Raw genomic sequence first — 23484 nt, forward strand, 5'->3', positions numbered from 1 at the left:
CCTCCCTCCCACTCCCCTCAGTGTTCTGTGAACTTCTAAGGGTCCAAATTATAATTATTGTTTTGATGATCAAGATTAATATAGCACCATCACAGTGCAGAGTGCTTTATGTAGTACAAAAGGGCAAGTCCCTGCCCCAAGGTGTTTACAGTGAGGAAGCAAAAGAGGGAAAGGTGTATTTATTCCAGTTACAGCTTTGTAACCAAAAAAGGAGAAAACAAAATGCTAAACTAAATAATTTTATGTGCATGTCTGTTATCTATAAAGAGTGTTTCTTTCTTTCACCGCAATGGCCAGTGAAGGCTACAGAAAAATGAAATGGATGATTGGAAGGTCACACCATGAAACTCATCATGTCATAAACTGCTCCTGTACCTTGGAAATGAGGTTAGGCTTGATTCATGAGCTCATTTATGAGCCAAGGAAGTGCATGACATCATTTATGAGCAACGCAAGCGTAGACTCAGTGGAATGCTGGAAAGTGCAAACTGGTTCTGTTAATCAGAAAGTGGGTTTCTCCACAGTCTGAAGGGAAGAGATAAGCGACACCCACCGTATCCCTAGGGCATATTGCATGCAGCATGGACCCTTGCTTTTGAGAGCTCATAATAAATCAGCCCCAAATAAAATGTCCAGATACGTGTCTGAAATAAGTTAGGGGTTCCGTCACATGAAGGTCACACTGAAGAAGTAATTAGAATGCTTTGTGGCCAAACAGGCAGAACATTTCCCCCCGGCATGCTTTACCGCCTCAAGTTTCCAAAGATCCTCTAGAAACTCCCATTTTCTATGTTCCGTATAAGGATTTGTTTCTAACTTACACCAGTTCCACTCATATATTAGCTGACATGGAAAGCAAGGATGCACTGGTGCAGTGAGATAACAGCCTAACAGGGGCTGCACAACCCTGAGGGACGCATTTTCAGGTGGCACAGGGGGCTTCCTGGGGAAGGGGAGGGCCTCAAAAATTGCCCCTTCCCTGGTGCACCAGTGCAGTTATTTGCAAAGTTCTGTTAGGCCGGGTTTTTTCTGCACTGGTGCATCCTTGTATGTCAGCCATTGTATATTTGCCACTACCTCTTACAATTTTTTTTTAAAAACCCATTTCCATTTCTCCAATTGACTTCTCTTTCATCCGCTGAAGAAGGTGCAATATACTAACAGCGGTTGGTATCAATATACATCACTTTGAATTTTAAATGTCGAGAGGGATCTCTTACATTTTAACTTTCTATACAAGTTAAGTGGTCACCAACTACACTTCTTCCATCCTGGTCTGGCTCATCCAATAGGCAAACTAGGCAGTGGCCTAAGGTGCCAACATGGCTCAAGTTACGTGTTGCCCATGCAGGTGGGAGTGAGCGAGCTGGCAGGGCGGCGGGCAACCAAGTAGGCACTCCCCATCCCAGTTGGCCATTGCTCCTGCGATGGCATGTTATAGTCACATTGCTGTGTCGCGGGGCAACGTCATTACAATGTGTCACAGCAGGAGAGCCGCAGGAGCAGCAAGGAGAGCAATTGGGCGAATGAGTCGGCAATAGGGCCCGCCTGCCCACCCACTCAATGGGAGGTGTGTGACCATGTGGGTGAAGGGGACAGAGAGGAGGGGGAGAGCTGGCTCTGTGGCAGCTGGTATGAATGGTCCCATTTGCTATGCAGGATTCACCCTGGTTTGTATTTGAAAGGGAGACTACATATGAGCACTGTAAGAAATTCCCCTTAGGGGATGGAGCCACTCTGGGAAGAGCATCTAGGTCTCAAGTTCCCTCCCTAGAATCTCCGAGATAGGGCTGAGAGAGACTCCTGCCTGAAACCTTGGAGAAGCCGCTGCCAGTCTGTGTAGACAATACTGAGCTAGATGGACCAATGGTCTGACTTGGTATATGGCAGCTTCCTATGTTCCCTTCTCCTGGGGCACTACCAACCCTTGGGCCAGCGCTGCTTCCATCATTTAGCCCTTTGACACCATCTTGATATTCCCCCTGCCCATGTGTATATATGGAGGGAGAAAATATATTGAAAAAATAATTATATTGTGAGCCGCCCAGGAACTTTTTTGTATGGGGCAGTATATAATGCATTTAAAAGTTATATATGGACCTTAGTCCAGGGTTGGCCAGCCAGAAGCTTTCCAGCTGGTTGTGGACTACAACTCCCATCATCCCCAGTTGTAATTTACTATGGCTGGGGATGATGAGAGTTGTAGTCTAACAACAGCTGGTGAGCCTCTGGTTGCCCTCCTCTGCTGTAGTCCATGAAAGTTTGAAAATGAAATCAATTTTAAGGTGCTAATCTTTGGGCAGAGCCACCAGTTCCTGCAGCGTATGCTTGAGCCCGACTTCTGGTGCTGGGAAGACTCTGCCAACATTGGGCATGTTCCTTGAACCTCCCAGTGTCAACATATCCTTACCCTATTTTCAGTCTGTCCCTTCGGAATGTTATATTTGCACCCAGCAAATCTATAGAAATAATTCAGATAGAGCCAGGATACAAAATAAGCTCTCTTTACGTAGTCGGTCAGTGGGCAGCTGGCTTTCATACACAGCTGCCTGCTTTTATACTGACTCAAGTGTTACAGCTGATGTACACATGAATACCATAGTCCTCAAACTTACACACGAGTAACAATCACTATGCCATGCTTCAAGATTGGAGATATCAGGTTCCAGACCATGAGTTGAATATGCCAACATTGGCAGGTTAGTACGACATGCCCAATATCAGCATCACCTTCCTGACACTGGAAGTCAGACCCACATGCACACTCCAAGAACCGGCAGCTCCGCCAAATCTCCAGTTTGTGTGATGTGTGGAGCCAACCACCCCCCAGCCCCCGCTTTTTTAAAGCTGAGTTAGCAGAGGCAAGGAAACCAAAGCTGTTAAAAACTCTTGATCTTTCGGACAAGTAAATGGGAACATAGGGAGCTGCCATATACTGAGTCAGACCCTTGGTCCAGCTAGCTCAGTATTGTCTTCACAGACTGGCAGAGTCTTCTCCAAGCCTTGAACTTGAAACCTTCTACATGCAAACATGCAGGTGCCTTGCCCAGAGCATCCCTATTCCTTAAGGGGAATATCTTACAGTGCTCACACATTTCTCCCACTCAAATGCAAACCAGGGCAGAACCTGCTTAGCAAAGAGCACAGTTCATGCTTGCTACCACAAGACCAGCTTTCCTCTCAAGACCACAAGACCAGCTCTTGTGGTCCATCTTATTATAGGACCATCTTGTGAGACTATCTTGTGGTCCACAAGACCAGTTACCACAAGACTGGCCCTCCTCCACAAGTCCACCTCTCCTGTCAAAGTAGCTTAGTCAAACAATATTTGGTTTGGCAAAAGCATAAGAAGTGCAAAAGTGTAAGAGGAAAACCATGACAAACAGCTGTAGGGTGAAGAAAGCATGGAGTCATTGTTCAAAAGCAAGGGTTTTGTGTGAGGATCAGAGCTGTCTCATTCCATACCCACAAAAGAGATTGCTGTCTTGACTGCCTCTTCTCATGTCTGTTTCCATCATCCAAAACCTACTTTTCAATGGAAACAGCCGCCTCTGACTAATGTTTGCCTCATCAATTCAGAGCAGTTGATGTCCTGCCTCTGTTTTGCACATTGCATGTCAAAGGGAATTTGAACAGAGAATGCATTCAGAGTGGGCAATTCTATTCTCATTCTTTGCTGGAAACTATCGAGGGCCCTGTTTAGAGAGTCATTTTTTGAGTATGTTCACATGTCCATGTGAACAGTAGGGCTTCTCATTGCTTTCTGCACCCTCTTTCCTTTGTTGCTCAAACAGGAGACCCACAATTCCACCCACACTGCATCACAAGAAATTAAAACACACACAAAACAACAACACCTCCTTCAGAAGGAAAAAGTGGACTCTGATGTCACATAGGAGTAAGGTCACCAACCCATCAGGGATGGTCTGGAGTCCCCAAGAACCTGCATCCATTTCTTGGTGACTCTCCAGATGACTATTAAAAGCAATCTGGAAGAGCTGAATGGCTTGATATTGTTTTTTTAAAAACAGTGTTGTCGAGGTGGGGGGAAATCTCCAGGGAGAGTTTCAGTCAGTTCCCAACTAGAGATGACCAAAGATGACCAAAGCATTTTGATGCCTAAGGTGAAAATCCAAATGTCTCCCTCCTCAGGTGGGAAATGCCCCCCCTCCACCAAATGGCCCCCATTTAAATACATAAGGTTTGCTGTCCAAGGGATTCACCGTGCAACTCTGAAAATTTTCGAAGCTTACTGGACTATTTCATTTTGGCTCAAGCGCCACAAAGCTGGGAAATTATGCTGTAACCTGCCTAGAGACTTTGGTAATGGGCGATATACACATTTCTTAAATAATGATAATAAATTGAAACCTAAGGCTTATGCCTTAAGAGACGTGCCATGTGATCCGTAATGAAGGTGTGTAATGTCATAAATTGTGCTCACGTACAATCTGCCCTCCTTACACTCACACTTCCTTGGTCTTTGAGACCCAAATCAAGATGGGGAGTGTCAGGCACCAGCAAAGATGCCCCAGAGGTAATCTCTGGGTCCATTGTGGTCCTGTACATTGTGGTCCTGTACAGAGGCGTATCTAGGGAAAATAGCGCCTAGGGCAAACACTGAAATTGCGCCCCCTGTCCAAGCATCTGACACCCATCTTTCAGATAACTTTACCATAATATCAGCTGAAAAATACAAGTCAAGCTCGTTAATCTTTTAATATTTCAAAAACTATTTAGCAGTGGACTTAGCCAGACCAAAAAATGCTGGAAAACTACAAATTTCAGTATGTGCGGGCTCATGAAATACCCAAATAATATGTGGAGGTGTACTTGGAAAACTAAACAGAAGTGCCTGTCTAATTCTCTACTATGCATTGTAGCATCACCATTACATAAGTTTTAAAAATAAATAGAGAATTTGACTTTTCCCAGATACTCTGTAAATAATTAAAGGATATGCAGAGTAAACTGTGTCACTGCTTGGGATATATTCTAGTCTTTCAGAAAGACAGTTAAAATGAGAGAAAGAGAGCAAGAAACTCCCAGTGGGCCTTAATATTAAGGGTTTCACACCGATTCAAAGACAAACTCACCATTAATAGCCATATTAGCAAGACATCACATTTAACTCACTTATCACAAGAAGCAAAGTAAGAGCAAATGAATACAATCCTAGCTCTTAAGCGTCAGCTTGGTATTCACAAGCCCTGATTCTCTGTACATAGTGCCAATCTGAATATGTGTACAGTGTCTTATATTATATTATTATTATTATTATTATTACCCGTAGCCCCTTTGGGGGGCTTCCTAAAGGCTGGGTGTTTTTTTTTTTGCAAAGATTCCCTCACCCCGCTGGCCTCTAGGGCCTCGCAGGGACCATTTGAGCATGTGCAGTGGCCGTTTTTAAAAATAATCTTTTTTTTTTAAAGGCCACTGAAAACAAAATGGCCACCGTGCATGCTCAAATGGCCTCTGCAAATTCTGACATGACCTAGAGCCTCACAGAGGCCATTTGAGCATGCACGGTGGCCATTTTGTTTTTGGCAGCCATTTTTTAAAATTAATTTTACAAAATGGTGCCCCCCTTCAAGTGGTGCCCGGGGCACGTGCCCTGCCTGCCCTACCCCTAGATATGTCCCTGGCCCTATACTACCTTATGAAGCATCTGAGCCTTACTATATTGCTACAGGAAAGTTCATTATGTTTTAGGCCCAGATCTAGAGTAAGAAATTTGGATTCTCACATCATTCAGAGGAGCTTCTAGGCCCAGGTGAAGTGGTCACCCCCCAGGGCACCAAGGCAAACCTCCCTGCTTGGAGGGAGGGTCACCGTGTGGCCCTTTTCACCCACATAGTGCCCTGCTTCTCCTCCTCTTACTGGTGCTCTGTGTGCTGACTGGAATTTAAAAAACAGAACCAGAAAGGACCATTTACCAGTGGTTCCCAACTTGGGGTGCCTCCAGATGTTTCTGAACTACAAATCTCATCACCTCCAGCTACAATTTATTGTGGCTGGGGATGATGGGAGTTGTAGTTCAGAAATGTCTGGAGGCCCTCGGCAGTGGTCCCTCTAATTTTTCTCGTCTCTGAGTGGATTGAGTTTTCTTCTGGGCAGTAGTATCAAGGCTGTGTGTGTGCACATGTGCATTGAGTGTGGGGCCTTCCTGATTCAACCTGAATGGGATCTCAAATTAACTGAGTGGATATAAAAAAAGTGTGTGTGTGTGTGTGTGTGTGTGTGTGTGTGTGCACGTGTGCATGCCTTAAAGAGAACACTGGCCCCCAGGTTGGGAATCACTACCATAGACTATAGAAGGCATTATTGACTCTAGCATCTTCTATAGTCTAGGGCAGAGTTTCTTAACCTTGGGTGCCCAGATGTTGTTGGACTACAACTCCCAGAATCCCCAGCCACAAAGGCCATGTCTGGAGATTCTGGGAGTTGTAGTCCAACAAAATCTGGGGGCCCAAGGTTAAGAAACCCTGGTCTAGGGCTGAGATTCTCAATGTTGGGTCCTCAGATGTTATTGGACTTCAATTCCCATAATCCCTAGCCCCAGTGACTTTTGGTTGGGGATTATGGGAGTTGAAGTACACAAATATCTGGGGACCCAACATTGAGAATCCCTGGTCTAGGGGACCATTGACTATAGAAAACACTACTTTTAGCATCTTCTGTGGTCTAATGGTGCAGCGGGAAATGACTTGCCAAGCATGCATCAGGTTGCCTGATCGAATCCCTGCTGGTACCTGTATTGAGCAGCAACGATATAGCAAGATGCTGAATAGCATAATCTCCTACTGTGAGGGAGGAGGTAATGGTAAACCCCTCCTGTATTCTACCAAAGACAACCACAGGGCTCTGTGGACGCCTGTTGTCGACACCGACTTGACGGCATACTTTACCTTTATGGTCCCCGGAGCCACCTAATGGTGCAATGGGGAAGTAATTTGCCTAGTGAGCAAGAGGTTGCCAGTTCGAATCCCTACTGGTATGTTTCCCAGATTATGGGAAACATCTATATTGGGCAGCAGCGATATAGGAAGATGCTGAAAGGCAGCATCTCACACTGCAGGGAGATGGCAATGGTAAACCCCTCCTGTATTCTGCCAAAGAAAACCATATGTGGTCACCAGGAGTAAATGTGGTCTGTGGTCACCAGGAGTAAATACCGACTCGACAGTGCAACTTTACTTTATGGTCCCTGACGGAAGAGAGGCAAGCCAGTTATAGGGAGGCATCAGAGAACCTTTTGCCCTGAGCTTGGGACACACCCAGAATCCTGGGTTGAGTCGGGATAAGGATGATGGATGATAGAAGAGGGCTCCCTCCCAGCTGTTGAACCTGTCTTGACGTAAGTTACAAACAACAGGCCCCTTTAAATAGGATGTGAGGATGCCCTCATGTCCAGAGCAATATCACTTGTAGAATTCAGATATAATTAATCACTGTCTGCAAAGATCAGGGCGGCACAACTTTGGCACATCGGCAGATGTTGGACTACAATTCCCATCATCCCAATTGACTGCTGTGGCTATGGATGATGGGATTTGTAGTTCAACAGCAGCTGGAGGGTCGAAGTTGTGCAGCCCTGGTATAGACCCTTGATTGGACACAAGACTACAGCTTTGGAAACTTCCCAGCAGCACTTCATGAGCAACTTGAGCTTTGGAGACTGAGAACAAAATCGGTCCTTCTCTCTCATTTCATTTGATTAAACTTAGGCCTAGAAAGTGATGACCTCATGTAACCTTTTTAGCTTTCATTCGTGCTTTTTAAAAAGAAGGCTTTAAGATAGAGTTAATTAATGTAGCTAATCTAAGTTCACTTTCTGCTTATAAGGATTCGTGAAGGAATTTATATATCATACTTTGGCAATGCTTTAAGTTCTACAGTGTGTGTGTGTGTGTGTGTGTGTGTCTGTGTGTGTGTGTGTGTGTGTATAGAGAGAGAGAGAAGCTATAGTATTAATAGAGTAGAGTATACTACTAAAAGTTAAACTAGAATTTTATAGCTTTCCCTCCCAAGTTCCTCTCTCTCTCTCTCTCTCTCTCTCTCTCTCTCTGATATGCTGCCTGATATGTGTATCTCTAGTTTACTATGAGATATTTAATATCCCATTTTTCTTAATTATTTATTTATTTGTTCGATTTCTAGACCGCCCTTACAGAATAGCTCAGGGTGGTTCACAAACATCACAAAACAGTTAAAATTGCCATATTTAATATTGATATAAATATGGATAATATTTATTGATAAATATAGATAATAATATTGATAATAAATATTGATAATATTTCTATCTCATACTTTGGCAATGTTTTAAGCTCTACAGTATAGATATTTTGCACTAGAAGCTATATAAGTAAACTAGTATTTTTTATAGCTTTTCCTCTCATTCATATTTATTTATTTATCATATTGATATACCACCTGATAAGTGTATCTCTAGTTTACTATGAGATATTTAATATCTCATTTTTCATATAGTCATATTTAATATTGATATCTGATACTATAGTGGCTGAAGGTGAACCCACATAGAGGTGTATTATGTAGATGGGGGATTTCATACTCCTTGGCTAGCTTGAAAAGCTCAAGGCTGGTCTAAATGCTAAGCATATGAAAAGCTCTTACTAAGGCAATAAATGACAACTCTCACTTGGCTCCTTAAATATTTCCCAGGGCCTGTCAGCACCAGTAGTGCAGGGTGCATGCACACTCAGGCACAAGCGAACAGAGAATTTCGCCACCTTGCTCCTGCTCCAGAAGTTTAGGAACCCAGACTCAAAATCTGAGAGCTTTTGCAGATTCAGCCTGCATGGAAGAGACAGACATTCTACGCCCACAGCCCTCTTTGCATCCCTCCTTACAATGGCTACATTCGCACGTAACATGGAACCTTGGGTCTGTCGGACGCACGATTCTGCTCCCCCTCCCCCTGTTCTCCTGTCCGCATTCGGATGACATGGAAAGCTCCCTCTCTGCAGTCAGCGAGACTGCCGAGAGGAGGGTGACCCGGCTGTGTGGACTTCCTTCTAGGGGTGTGCACAGAAACGCCACACTGCGGTCCGGCACTGGGGTGGGGGGTCGCTTTAAGAGCAGCGGGAGGGTTTATTTACCCCTTGCGCCGCTTTCCGCTGTGGCGCCGTAATTTGTAGAGTAATTGGGGCGGCAGGATACCTCCCTGCTGCCCCTTCCCCGCTGCGGCTCTGCAAAACTCCCAGTAATGCTTTGCGCGCACGTCATGCGCGCGCTTCACGTCACTGACATGCGCACGCGCAAAGCATTACTGGGAGCTTTGCAGAGCCGCAGCGGGGAAGGGGCGGCAGGGAGGTATCCTGCCGCCCCAATTACTCTACAAATTACGGCGCCACAGCAGAAAGCGGCGGGAGGGGTAAGTAAACCCTCCCACCACTCTTAAAGCGCCCCCACCCCCAATCCGAACCAACCAGGTCCGGACTGGTCCAGGCCCATCCCTACTTCCTTCTTCCATGAAGGACAGCCCACACAGCCAATCATGCCAGAGTGGAGGGAGGAACTTCCTCCCTCAGCTCTGGTTTCAGGGATGCAGCTTGAGGTTCCGAATTCGGATGACACACAGGCTGCAGCCAGACGGGTTGTGGCGACAAAACTCACTACAACCTGAGGGTTCAGATTGGAGTTCCAAATCTGAACCCTCGGTTTCTTTGCTGCGCCGAACTGTAATTCCCCGCATTCAGACTCGTGGGACTGCTGGCCCGTTCAACAAATATATTTGTTACATACAAATGTGGCCAATGTGTCTTGGGATACTAAGTAAGCACTCACGCAAAGAAAGGATCAATTTCCAGCTGGTTTTCAAGGCTTTATTTTACTTCCAAGGCATGCAGTTTCTCACATGGAAGCAAGAAATTCCAGACGGCTGTTCATTCAGAATGGAGATTGCAGAGTCATGGTAAATACATTATTAAAGGTCATAGATGCTGGCTGATACTTCCTCAGGTGAGAAATCTGTGCTTTCACTAGTGCCAGAAGCTGTTTGCAGAAAACGTCTATTTCCCCTCTTTTCCGTAAGGATAGGAATATAAACTAAACCAAGAAGCAGCACTGCCTACTCTGGACTGGCTGGGAGAGAAGCCGCCCTTGCTTCCGGGTAATCCTATAAAATATAGACTAAAAACTCCTGGCAGCTACACAGGCTTGTGGCTAGACCCACACAGCAATAAAGTGTGTCTTTCCTTCTTGCATGTATTCTAAACTCATGATGTTCTTGTGAGAGCACACAGTGTCCCTTCAGAGATTTGCTGGCCAGAGGATCCACCATGCAGCTCTGGAAAGCACCTTCTCTCTCTTTTCACAGAAAGACAAAATGAAGGCCTGCTGGTATCCCGTGCATTCTCACCTTTATTAGGAGGGGTGTGTGTGTGTGTGTGTGTGTGTGTACAGTTTGGGGTTGAGGCCAGCCCAGGAGCACAGTGGTCATAGCTTTGGATGCAGTAGTACAGAGCCCCACCGCAAAAGGAAGGGGAGAGAAAGGAAAACAGGAGGCAAGGCAGGGCGTGCAGAGGGTCCAGGGGCTCCAATGGCCAGGAATCCTTACGTTTCTGCACAAAAGACCTCTACAGAGGAGGAAAAACATAGCCAAAGCTGGGGCTTGTTAAGGAAGGCATTCAATGCTGGAGGGATGGGGGGCCAGGACAGAGAGGGAGTGCCTATTAATCCTTAAGGACGATGACAATATTTAGGATGTCAAAGTACATGAGAAGAGTGATGAAGAAAAAAGTGCCGGCTGCCAAGGTGTACTCAAAGTTGCTTAAAGTCTGCAACCTATTCTCCCAGATCAGCTGGGTGGTCAGGGCCAGGAGCTGCCAAAGAGAAAGGGAGGGAGAGTGTCAGCTGGGTTCACAGGACTGCTCCCTGCTTGAGGGGGAAGGGAGGAAGCCAGCTGGCCTGCCTAGCACACCTAGTACATGGGGGCAAACACAGGAGAAGCCAGCCCCTTGAAATGCTGGACGTTGCCTGAGTAACCGGTTCAGCAGGTAAAGTGGGCTGGGCCAGCCTGGCTGCTAACTGAGCAAAGAAGCACCTTTTCCAAGTGGCGATTCTCTTTACTGAGCAAGGGGAGAGCAACTGGCCCTATCCATCCCCAGCACAGCATCCCTCCAGCGGCTGTTGCTGGTATCGGCCTTTTTAAAGACGGTGAGCCCTTTGGGGACAGGGGGACGTCTTTATTTATTTTTTCTGTGTAAACCGCTTTGAGAACTTTGGTTGAAAAGCGGTATATTCATCACCGTCATCGTAATATTATCCCCCGTCCCTCGCTCTGCATCACCCAGCTATGACAGAGGGCACGCCTAGGCCTCTCCCAGCCCCCTTAGGATCCTGCATGCGGCAGTAAAGAAAATGAAGGGAAATACCATCGCCAGCACAGACAGGGGAGGGGACCCTGTACAAGGCGAAGAGCCCATCGGGAACGGCTAGGCAGGAGCTTTTCTGTTGGAAAGAGAGCAAGGCTCTCTTTACTCCTTTGGCAAAAGGTGGACCACGGCTTCCCACAGCCCGTGCAGTGACACTCACGCAGGTGAAGAGGAGGACTTCGAGGAAACTGAAGATAATATCCAGGATGTAGGTCTGAATGAAAGTGGAAAGGATCTCAGTGGTCAAGAGGGCCATCAGGAAAGCAAACAGCACCCAAAAGTATGAGGTGACGTTGCACTTGATCTGCAGGAGCAAGGCAGAGGTCAGTGTGCGTCCCAGAAACACCCAGGCCCTTTCCCCTTCCTGACCTGTTAGCCTAGTTCTCTTCAATCCCCTCCTCTCTTCAATCCACACCACCAGTGCCTCCTCACTATTGGGCTCGTCTCCTGCCTGGAGATGGAACGTTAGGACAGAGCGGCAACCTGGCTGGGAGCTGAAGGGCAAGCTGTGCATGGGTCACACTGGCGAGAAAGATGGCACAATCAAGTGTGCCCCGACCAGTGCAGCTTCTTTTCACTATCAGCTGACTGTGGTGGTGGGAGGAGGGAGAAGGAGGAGCATAGACACATAGGAAGCTGCCAGCTACTATCTAACTCAGTATTGTCCACACTGATTGGCACTCCAGGGTTTCAGGTAGGAGTCTCTCCCAACTCTAGCTGGAGATTCCAGGGAGTGAACTTGGGACCTTCTGCTTGCAAACATGCAGATGCTTTCCCGCTGAGCTATGGCCCCATCCCGTAAGGGGAATATCCTAGAGCAGGGTTTCTTAACCTTGGGCCCCCAGATGTTGTTGGACTACAACTCCCAGAATCCCCAGCCACAAAGGCCATGTCTGGGGATTCTGGGAGTTGTAGTCCAACAACATCTGGGGGCCCAAGGTTAAGAAACCCTGTCCTAGAGTGTTTACATGTGGTCACCCATCCAAATGCAAGCCTAGGCAGACCCTGCTTAGCAAAGAGGGCTGTTTGTGCTTGCTACCCCAAGGGCCAAGGAAAAAACCTGGGGTGCACGGAATAGGAGAGGGAAGAAAATGCAAGACCCATGAACAAAAAAACAAAGGTGAAAAATGGATGAAAAATAATAAATGATGAAAGAATGAATAACCAGCTCTCAACACATGTAAAAATAATCAAACACATCTGTATGAGACATATGAAAATACATGTAAAAATACATATAAAAGTACAACAACAAAATACCAAGTAGAATTACGGAATACAATAAGAAAATAAGAAAGCAGTATATGCAGGTGTCCACACACAGTCTGAGATGTCTTCAAAATGAGAAATTGAAGAGTACATACAGTAAGGAGTCCTCAAATCCAAAGAGAGGAAATGATGTACTCAGTGAGATGTGAAAATGCATGTGGATCAAATCATGAATCCTTCATGCGAAGAAAGCAAGCAACCTGCTCTGTATGGCTAATAATAATCGGTGCTGAGAGACAAGGTACACCAGGGAAAATCATGACAGCCACCCCGGGATATGGAGCTGTTTCTCCAGTAGCTTCATCAGGGGCTGGTTCCCATTAGAACAAGCTGGAACAATGAAATATAAAACATAAAACAATATCTATAACACTGTAAAGTAAGAAAAAACTGAACGCAAAACACTCACTAAATGTAAAGTAAAGATACAATGCAATTAAGCTTATCCAAGCTTGTTAAAAAGATTCAATATACACTTTACTAATGGAAAGTTCAACATGGGTATTGAACACAAGCAATAATCAAATAGGATATTGTTTGAGGTTTGCATTTATTATATATTATATATTTTAGGGAAGTTTGTTGTCCTGGGTACAGCTGAAAAATCTTTTGATTAATGATTGCTTTTATTGCTACCAATTATTATTAGCCATTACAGAGCAGGTTGCTTTCTTTCTTTGCATGAAGGATTCATAATTTGATCTACATGGATTTTCACATCTCACTGAGTACATCGTTTCCTGTCTTTGGATTTGAGGTCTCCTTACTTGTACTGTATGTACTCTTCAATTTCTCTCTTATTTATTTATTTATTTATTTATTTATTTATTTATTTATTTATTTAACATATTTTTATACCGCCCAAAACTTATGCCTCTGGGTGGTTTACAACCAGATAAAAACAAAGATAAAACATTAGTTAAAAACAACAACAACAACAAAAAATTTAAAACACAGCAATTTAAAAACAATTTTAAAAAATGATAATCTAAAAACATTAAAACAATTAAAACAATATCAGTTAAAAGCCTGGTTGAACAGATGTCTTTAAAGACTTTTTAAAAATTATCAGAGATGGGGGGGCTATTATTTCACTAGGGAGCGCATTCCAAAGCCTTGGGGCAGCAACAGAGAAGTCTTGTCCCTGAGTAGCCGCCAGACGAGCCGGTTGCAAAAGCAGACGGACTTCTCCTGATGATCTCAATGGGCGGTGGGGTTCATAACAAAGAAGACATTCTCTTAAACACACAGGGCCCAAGCTGTTTAGGGCTTTATAGATTATGACCAGCACCTTGTATTTTGCCCAGAAACATATCGGCAGCCAGTGTAACTCCTTCAATACGGGAGTAATATGGTCTCTCCTAGATGACCCAGAGACCAGCCTGGCTGCCATATTCTGAACCAACTGTAGTTTCCAGACTACATACAAGGGCAGCCCCACATAGAGTGCATTGCAGTAATCCAGTCTGGAGGTTACCAGCAGATGTACCAATGTTTTGAGGTCATTCACCTCAAGAAACAGACACAGCTGGCGTATCAGCCGAAACTGATAGAAGGCACTTCTGGCCACTGCCTCAACCAGGGACACCAGAGAGAGACTTGGATCCAGAAGCACCCCTAGACTGCGTACCTATTCCTTCTGGGGAAGTGTGACCCCATCTAGAACAGGCAGATCAAAATCGTCTCTCGGGTTTCGACCCCGCACAATGAGTACCTCGGTCTTATCTGGATTCAGTCTCAGTTTGTTATCCCTCATCCAGCCCATTACCGCCTCCAGGCAGGCATGTAGGGTGGTTATGTCTTCTCTCGATGATGCCGACATGGAGAAATAGATTTGGGTGTCATCAGCATACTGATAGCACTCAGCACCAAATCTCCTGATGATCTCTCCCAGTGGTTTCATGTAGATGTTAAACAATAACCGGAGACAATATGGAGCTCTGAGGGACACCATACAAAAGTTCAGATTTTGAAGAACCACAGTCTCCAAGGGACACCATCTGCAACCTGCCTGAGAGGTAGGAGCGGAACCACTGCAAAGCAGTGCCTCCCACCCCCAACCCCCTCAGACGCTCCAGAAGGATACTATGGTTGATAGTATTGAAAGCTGCTGAGAGGTCCAAAAGGACCAACAGAGTCACACTTCCTCTGTCAATTCCCAGTTGGAGATCATCCATCAGGCTGACCAAGGCAGTCTCCACCCCATAGCCAGTTTGGAATGGGTCTAGACAATCAGTTTCCTCCAAGACTGTCTGGAGCTGGGAGGCCACCAACCTCTCAATTACCTTGCCCAGCCACGGAAGGTTGGAGACAGGCCTGTAGTTACTCAGCTCTGCGGGATCCCAAGTAGGCTTCTTCAGAAGTAGTCTAATAATTGCCTCCTTAAGACTAGGAGGCATCCTACCTTCCCTCAGAGACGCATTTATGATCTCTACCAGGCCTTCTACAGCCTCCCTGCTAGATTGAACAGGCCATGTCGGGCAAGGGTCAAGAGAGAACAAGTTGTGGGCTGCACCATTCCAATCAGCTTGTCCACATCCTCAGGAGTCACAAACTGGAACTGATCGAACCTAACCACATAAGAGGAGTCGCTGGACACCTCCACATCAGACACTGAAGTAATTGTGGAGATGGAATCTAAGTTGGCCCGAATATGAGAGATTTTGTCCACAAAGAATGCATTACATCACAGCAGGTGGTAGATGGTTCTAGATTCTGATTCAAGGGAGAAGGGGCACATACTAGCCCTCTCACAACCCTGGACAACGCCGCTAGACATGAACTTGCAGATGCAATACAGGCAGAAAAGAATAGGTCTTCAATAAGCTCTATGTTGCAATCTGTCGGATTCAAGCCAAGTCTTTCTTCACCTGCGCTCCAGTCGTCTACCTCGCCGCTTCAGCCCCCGTAGTTCTTCTGTATACCAAGGGGCCAGTTTTGAAGCGGACTGGAGAGGACGCTTAGGAGCAATCATGTCTACCGCCCTGGTGAGTTTGCTGTTCCAATTTTCCACCAGGGCATCAACAGGATCGCCGACAAAGCCAACACTAAATCCCTCCAAGGCATCTTGAAATCCTTTAGGATCTAATAACCTTCTTGGGCGGACCATCCTAATAGGTCCCTCGCCCCTGCGAAGGTGTGGTGTACCTGTGAGTCCAACCTTAACCAGATGGTGGTCCATCCATGACAATGGGGAAATCACAGGATTCCCCAACCACGGAACACCACCCTGATCAGAGTGAAAGACCAAATCAAGCGTGTGACCTGCAATGTGTGTTGGTCCCGAGACCACTTGGGATAGGCCCATAGTCGTCATGGCCGCTATGAACTCCTGAGCTGCCCTGGACAAATTGGTCCTGAAATGAACATTGAAGTCCCCCAGCACAACAAGCCTAGGGGACTCCAGCACCAAACCCGAGACCAAGTCTGTCAGCTCAGTTAGGGACTCCGTTGAGCAGTGGGGCCATTGGTACACCAACAGAAGTCCCAGTCTGTCTCTGGTCCCCAAACTTAAGTACACACACTTGATATGGTCAGACACTCTAACAGGGATCCTGGTAAGGGAGATATTATTCTTCTAGACCATAGCCACTCCACCTCCCCGCCCGCGGTCCCTCACCTGCTCCTCTACAGAGTACCCTGGAGGGAGAAGCTGGGACCACACTGGGCCCCCAGCCTCTTGCAACCAGGTCTCTGTATTACATACCAGGTTGGCACCTTCATCCAGAATCAAATTATGGATAGTTTCTGATTTGTTCCGGACTGACCTGGCATTACAGAGGAGCAAGGTGAGGTTCCAAGGGTGGTTGGCACTGCTCCCCAAGGTCAAAGAGCTGGCAGGACAACCGGAAGGGGAAACAGCTATTAGATTTCTATGTCCCCTTCTATTGTAATGACCCATTGACTTGCCAACGTTACTTCTTCGGTTTCCCACCACCGCCGGGATGGCTGCCCTGCCATCAGTGGACACAACCCCTGTCTCCCCATCTCCAGGCAAGCCCAGACACATTCTAAAAAATCCTCAACCCGGACTAATTAAAACAGAAGTCCCATTATTAAATGCCCACCACATAAAAGATACCTGGGCCAAGATGCCTGGCCCTCGCTGTCCCCAAAAGGGGCAACCCCCTTTGGTGGTGACCCCGCCAGTGGCAGGCCCTCCACCACAGGCATTTTGAAGACATCTCAGACTGTGTGTGGACACCTGCATATACTGGTTTCTCATTTTCTTATCGTATTCCATAATTCTACTTGGTATTTCGTTATTGTATTTTTATATGTATTTTTACATGTATTTTCATATGTGTCATACAGATGTGTTTGATTATTTTTACATGTGTTGAGAGCTGGTTATTCAATCTTTCATTGTTTATTATTGTTCATCCATTTTTCACCTTTGCTTTTTTGTTCACGGGTCTTGCATTTTCTTCCCCTGCTACCCCAAGGGCAGCACCCCTCTCAGTCTACACTCCCAACTAAAGAGTGGCTTTCCATGTTTTGCAATGGGATACAGTGGCACAGCTTGCGGTCCGAAAGAGAACAAGCCCCGTTTCCATTGCTGCCCTTAAGGGGGTCCTATTAATCCATCTGGAGGAGGGAGAAGAGAGGAAGAGTACACACCCACCTTGATGGAGAAGATCAGAACAACAAGGAGTAAGGCAGCAGTGATGCCCAAAGGGATCAAGATATCCTCATTGCTGTAGGGGATCGGTATTATGTTGTGTATGTTCTTGAAGATGAGGATGAGAATGGGCTGTGGAGAGAGGCTGATGCAATCAGTGATGAGAACTCCAGGCTCTCCTTCCCAGTAGGACAGTGGTGGAGGAGAGGGTGTCCTTTTCTACCCTCCCCCTCCCCCTCCTTTCAGCTTTGTTTCCTGAAGGCCAGTGGTTCTTAACATGGGGTCCTCCAGATGTTGCTGAACTACAACTCCCAGCATCCCCAGCCACAATAAATTGTAGCTGGGGATGCTGGGAGTTGTAGTTCAGCAACATCTGGAGGACCTCAGGTTGGGAACTACTGCCCTAGATGCAAATGCTTTTCCTTGCCAGGTTGTAACAGTCTAGAGGCAAATCTCAGAAAAGACCTGAGAAATGAGGTCTTGGGAAACCTTTGTTACGATGTGGAAACTTTTTTTCTTTTAAGGAACCTTTACTTGACCAGAAAATCCATATTTCTATTGCAGGAAATAATGAGGAGCTGAATTACAGCAGTCTATCGCCCTGGACAGGCATTATTTTAAAGTTTGTGTACAGCTGTCAAAAGCAGTTGCAAAAGTCCCACCCCTCCCAGCACATCAATCACTCCTCTTCACTCTTCCTCCCATGCCATTCCCAGTTAGGGTGGTTGTCTGAAGATGCAACCACCGTAAGCATGATGGTGGGGCTTCCATGATTGGCTGCCTGGCGCGTCGCAGAATCACAGAAGCACCTGCCGAAACGCTTACAGTGGTTGCCACTTCAGTCCATGCATGGTGTGGGAGGGGCTGGGGCAGGACCTGTACACCTGCCTTCAACAGCTGTATGTGAGTGCAGTACAGATGTTCTTAAATATCGTCTGTTTAGGGCTTATGTATGGAGCCGATTTATAGCAGATTCCGACAGTAACAACGACTGTATGATGGCTAAACAATGTCACTAATGCAACATCTTTTATGTGAAATGACTGACATACCCTTAATAATGATCCGGAAGCCCTGAATTACATTTTCGCCTGGTGATTAGTCTCTCTCTCTCTCTCTCTCTCTCTCTCTCTCTCTCTCTCCCTCCCTCCCTGCACTGTAACAAGATTTTAATTTATGTTCTAACTTGCTTTTCATATTTGCAATGACAAAGATCATAATTCAATAAAAATTAATGATTAAAAAAAAGAATGTATTTATTTAAGAATCTCGCCCCCCGCCGCAATATACTCCATACAGAGATTGTGGTCTCCATATATAGACAGCTGTAATTCCACCCCATATTATTCCCTGCAATGGAAACAAGATTTTCTGGTCAAGCAAATGTTCTTTTAAAGTACAAGAATTTTCCATGTTGCAACAAAAAGCACAATTTTTACTTCTAACATTATAACAGAGCACAAACATCACTTTTGCACCCATGTCACTTTCCCAGTATTATTTATTATTATTATTATTATTTATTAGATTTCTATACCGCCCTTCCAAAAATGGCTCAGGGTGGTTTACACAGAGAAATAACAAACAGAATTTGCTTCAGATTATAATATAACTCAGTAACTAAAAACCCTCTTCAATCTACACTGAGATTAAATATGTTTTCAGTGTTCACTCATGCTCAAAAAAGCATGGCAATTGCATTGCAAGGTGCCCAGCTTAACTTTTACACCATGTAAGCTGTAAAGACTTTGCATACTAAACTACCGTGCCAATATAATACAGGAGACCCTTCACTTTTTGTGGTTTTGCCTTTTCACAGCCAACTTCCTTGTACACCAATCCAGTTATTGTGGAGGTAATTTCAGTCTCTCGTCAGAAATTCAGTGGAATTTAGGCAGCAGAAAACCCTTTAACTGTTAAATCCCTGACCAAAACTACCTGATTTTACAATGAGCAGCCTGCTCAACACTTCTCAGGTGATTTAAAAATACCTGAACCCCCTGCACCAGCTGAGAAGCAGCATGTGAGCTGCTCCAGTGTGTTTAAACTTCAAATTCCCAACCCTGCACACCAAATGAGAAGCAGCGCACTGGTGACTCCAGGTAGTTTAAAGTTGAAATCCCCAACTCCACATGCATGCTGAGAAAGAGCATGTGGGCTGCTGCAAGGCCTTTCAAGTCTACATTTCCACCAGCTGAGAAGTTTAAGCCCCCTGGAGCAGCCCACACTCCACTTCTCACTTGGCAGCACACAGAGTTGGATATTTAAACTTTCACACACACACACACGAACAGCCCTTCTCCGCTGGTGAGTGGAGCTGAGAAATTTAAATTTTAAACCACCTGGAGGAGCTTGCATGCCACTTCTCAGAAACATCAACTTTTTTTTCAGGTTAGGTTTAAGCTTTGAATACCACAGATCTAATATTTTCAGTCCTTTCCTGGAACGTCAGGCTCCACACCAGGAACATTGGCCTCTGCCTTATGGTGAGTCTGACCATTTATCCATCTAGGTCAGTGTTGTCTACACCAAGGATTCTCAACGTTGGGTCCCCAGATGTTATTGAACGTTAACTCCCATAATCCATAGCCCCAGTGCCTTTGGTTGGGGATTATGGAAGTTGAAGAGCTGGTCAGTGTAGACCAGGGATTCTCAACATTGGGTCCCCAGATGTCATTGGACTTCAACTCCCATAATCCCCAACCAAAGGCACTGGGGCTAGGGATTATGGGAGTTAACGTTCAATAACATCTGGGGACCCAACGTTGAGAATCCCTGGTCTACACTGACCAGCTCTTCAAGGTTCCAGGCAGGAATCTCTCCCAGCCCTACCTAGATATGCCAGAGGGTGAGCCTGGGACCTTCTGCATGCAAGCAGATGATCTGCCGCTGAGCTACGGGAATATTTTACAGCGTACAGTGCTGACAGGGTAGTCACCCATCCCAATGTGACCCAAGGTAACCCTGCTTAGCAAATGCATGCTCACTACCACAAGACTGGATCTCTACCAATATTCAAGGGTATCCTGCATCACATACAATTTAAGTTATATAATATACATTCCATGCAGCCCTTGTCAATTGCCTTCCCCTCCTCCCAGTGCCTGGACCTGGCACCTACCAGAGCAATGAGGTCCCACGGGTTCTTTATCCGGATCTTTCCAAACCAGATGAGGACCATGAGGGAGATGAAGAATACAGCAATAGGGGCACCGATGATCCAGGCATAAGTTGCCACATATGACTTAAATCGCCTCACAAAGCGAAGCATGTCCGTCATGATGAGAACCACAGGTAACTGGACAGTCAGCAGAACGAAAACCTGCAAGTGCAAAGGCAGCAGTGCAGCCTGGGTTACCAATCAAAGAGGCCACTCATCTGAGGCTGCCTGGATGTTCCAGAAGTGATCCATCAGGCAGAATTCAGCCAGCAGGGGCCTGGAGCAGAGCCTTTCGTTCTCTCAGAACCAGTGGTGTAGTTGCAAATTCAGAAGTGTATGCACTCTCCATTATAACCCCATAGCACCCACCATGACAGCCATGCCACATACTTGCATCCACGCCAATGGACACACTTCTAACTTAGGTTAGATGCCAGAATTTGGGAGGTTCTGCTCCAAGAACTCAAGGATAGTTTCCTAACCCTACAGAGCTAGGTTATTCACCTAGAGCAGGGATTCTCAATGTTGGGTCCCCAGATGTAATTGGACTTCAACTCCCATCATCCCCAACCAAAGGCCACTGCAGTTGGGGATTATGGGAGCTGAAGTCCAATAACATCGGGGGACCCCACATTGAGAATCCCTGACCTAGAGGAGCAGTATGGATTGTGCAGCATTCTCCACAAAGAGTGGAGGATACTCCTTGTAGCAGGACAGGAAGAATGGGAATAAAACCGATTACAGCCTGATACTCAATTAAGCAACAAATTGTTGGAATAGCAAGAACAGCATATTACTTTCATTTAGAAAGCAAAGGGCTCTGCATCCTAGCTGAGACCTGGCGGGCGGGGCGGGGGGATACCGGGCCTGAGTCCCCACCCATCCCTGCAGGAATACGCTCAGAATTGAGCCAAAGACATTAAGAGCTAGAAGGGTCTTTGGAGACCTTCTAGCCCAGAGCTGCTCAACTTCGGCCTTTCTGCAGATGTTGGCCTACAGCTACCATGATCTCTGACCATTGGCTACTGTGGTTGGGGATTATGGGAGCTGCAGTCCAAAAACAGCTGGAGGGCCAAAGTTGAGCAGCCCTGTAATCTAGCCCAACCCCATGCTAAAAGCAAGCATCTGCTACTGCATCCCTGACTGGTGGGTAGCCTCTCAGCCTCTGCTTGAAAACCTTCTGCGCAGGAGAGCTCACCACTGCACTCGGCAGTGTTCCACCATCCTCTAATGTCTAAGAAACTCCTCTGATGTCTCGCCGAGGGGCAGGGAACCTTAGCTCTCCAGCTGTTGTTGAGCTACAACTCCTATCATCCCCAACCCATCATCCCATCACCAATCAGCCCATCCCCAGCCATTTATTGTGGCTAGGGATGATGGGAGTTGTTGTTCAACAGCAGCTGGAGAGTCAAGTTTGACTACCCCCCGCACAAGCCTGAACCTGCTTCCTTGTAATTTCAGCCCATTCATTCTAGTCCTGTCCTTGGACTGAGCAACTGAGAACACTCCAACTTCAGAAAAGCGGGGAGAGCTGTTCCTTGAAATGCAGATTCCCGTTGCTCTTTCCTTTAGTGCTCAAGAGGTCCTACACAGTGCCAACATCTCATAACCTTCTTCTTAACCACTGAAACAATGGCAGCCTCATTCCACAGTCTCACCCAAGGCTTCCCCTTGCCTTGACATATCTTGATCTGGAGATGCCAGGAATCAGATCTGGGACCTTCAGCATGCAAGACAGATGCTCCTTCCCCCAGATATGGGGCACTGCTTCACCCAGCTCAGGGGAGGCTCAAATTTGAGCACTCAGCCCCAGAGTTGCAACTAGCCCTACTAAATCCTTGCACCACACCCGTAAGGTCCTTTCCACAGTGTACAGCCCCCCTCCCAATTAGTTCTTGTGGCAGACACACCACACTTCCCTCCAACACCAACACCATCACCTGGCGAATGAAGTCCTGCTTGATCTCCCTGTCACCGTATTTCATGATTCTGCAATAGCAGCATACATGCTCAGTGGGCAGCTGGTTCTCAGGGTTGTTGCTGTAAGGTGGTGCTGGGAAGAAGCAGCAGCAGGCATAGTCAAAACAGAGCTCCCCACCCCCAGCTATCCCTATGAACTCAAGAAGGAGCCATTTGGGCTCCCTGATGCCTTCATGCCAGGTGTTCACCAATCCTGGAGGTTGTAGGGCCTGCTCTACATATCACATGAATGGATGTCTCCACCTTGGGGACAGAATGTAGTGGGAGGGTAGGGGAGCATGAGTGGGGCCCCAGTGTAGTGGTTCGAGTGTTGGACTCAAGACTGGGGGAGACCCAAGTTTTAGAAAACCGAGAGATATTGTTGGAAGTGGATGGGAAATCCAAAATACTGAAACAACTCTTGATCCTGGGCTTAAGTTTTCTCTAATTCGTTTTACTGCCTTGGATGAAAAGGATCTGTCTGACCATTTCGAATACTAATCCATCCTTTGGAGTGCAGGTCCATGGGGTGGCCCACTTGCCCCCCTCCAAAAAAGGCCCTGGGGTGGCTACGTACCGCCTTGGTCCATGATGCCCAGTGGAGCACTGAGATCGTGAGAAGAGCCAGGCTGGACGAGCCCCAGGAAGGGCATCTTGAACGGACCTGGCTCTGGTGCTCACACATCTGCCACCTTCTCAGAGCTGCAGAGAGAACAAGAGAAAGGAGTTGGCTGGAAACGGCACCTCTGTGTACTCCAGGAAGGATGCTTTCACAGCAGGCCCTCCCATTTATGGAGGTTCCCAAATATGTCTTCCTTATTTATTATTTAACATATTTGTATACTGCCCAAAACCTATGTCTCTGGGCAGCTTACAATAAAGCAAAATAAATGACAACTGAAGAGGTGAAAACATTACAACAACTTAAAAGTTTAAAATAATATTTTAAAACAATGTTAAAACTATTAAAACAATTTTTAATTAAAAGCCTGGGTGAACAGATGCATCTTTAAAGACTTTTAAAAAGTTGTCAGAGATGGGGAGGCTCTTATTTCAGCAGGGAGTGTTGTGGC

At 46.2% G+C, this 23484-nt stretch overlaps 1 protein-coding gene across 7 annotated transcripts in view; it reads right to left on the minus strand.

The window, feature by feature from the left end:
- Nucleotides 1-9842: 9842 nt before the first annotated feature.
- Nucleotides 9843-23484, minus strand: part of LOC128323897 (protein lifeguard 1-like) — a 52764-nt gene continuing 39122 nt past the window's right edge. For 5 of the 7 annotated variants that reach the window (XM_053247813.1, XM_053247812.1, XM_053247810.1 and 2 more), the window contains 6 exons: nucleotides 22989-23113; nucleotides 22393-22505; nucleotides 20414-20614; nucleotides 17296-17424; nucleotides 11563-11706; nucleotides 9843-10850 (listed from right to left, as the gene is read on the minus strand). In XM_053247813.1, coding sequence (XP_053103788.1) covers nucleotides 10701-10850; nucleotides 11563-11706; nucleotides 17296-17424; nucleotides 20414-20614; nucleotides 22393-22505; nucleotides 22989-23064 — 813 coding nt within the window. In that variant the 5' untranslated portion in view covers nucleotides 23065-23113 and the 3' untranslated portion in view covers nucleotides 9843-10700. The remainder of the gene's footprint in view (nucleotides 10851-11562; nucleotides 11707-17295; nucleotides 17425-20413; nucleotides 20615-22392; nucleotides 22506-22988; nucleotides 23114-23484) is intronic. The other 2 variants (XM_053247814.1, XM_053247815.1) reach the window with 1 other exon arrangement.

Source organism: Hemicordylus capensis, chromosome 4 (assembly GCF_027244095.1).
Source record: "Hemicordylus capensis ecotype Gifberg chromosome 4, rHemCap1.1.pri, whole genome shotgun sequence".
In the NCBI taxonomy this organism is placed as follows: domain Eukaryota; kingdom Metazoa; phylum Chordata; class Lepidosauria; order Squamata; family Cordylidae; genus Hemicordylus; species Hemicordylus capensis.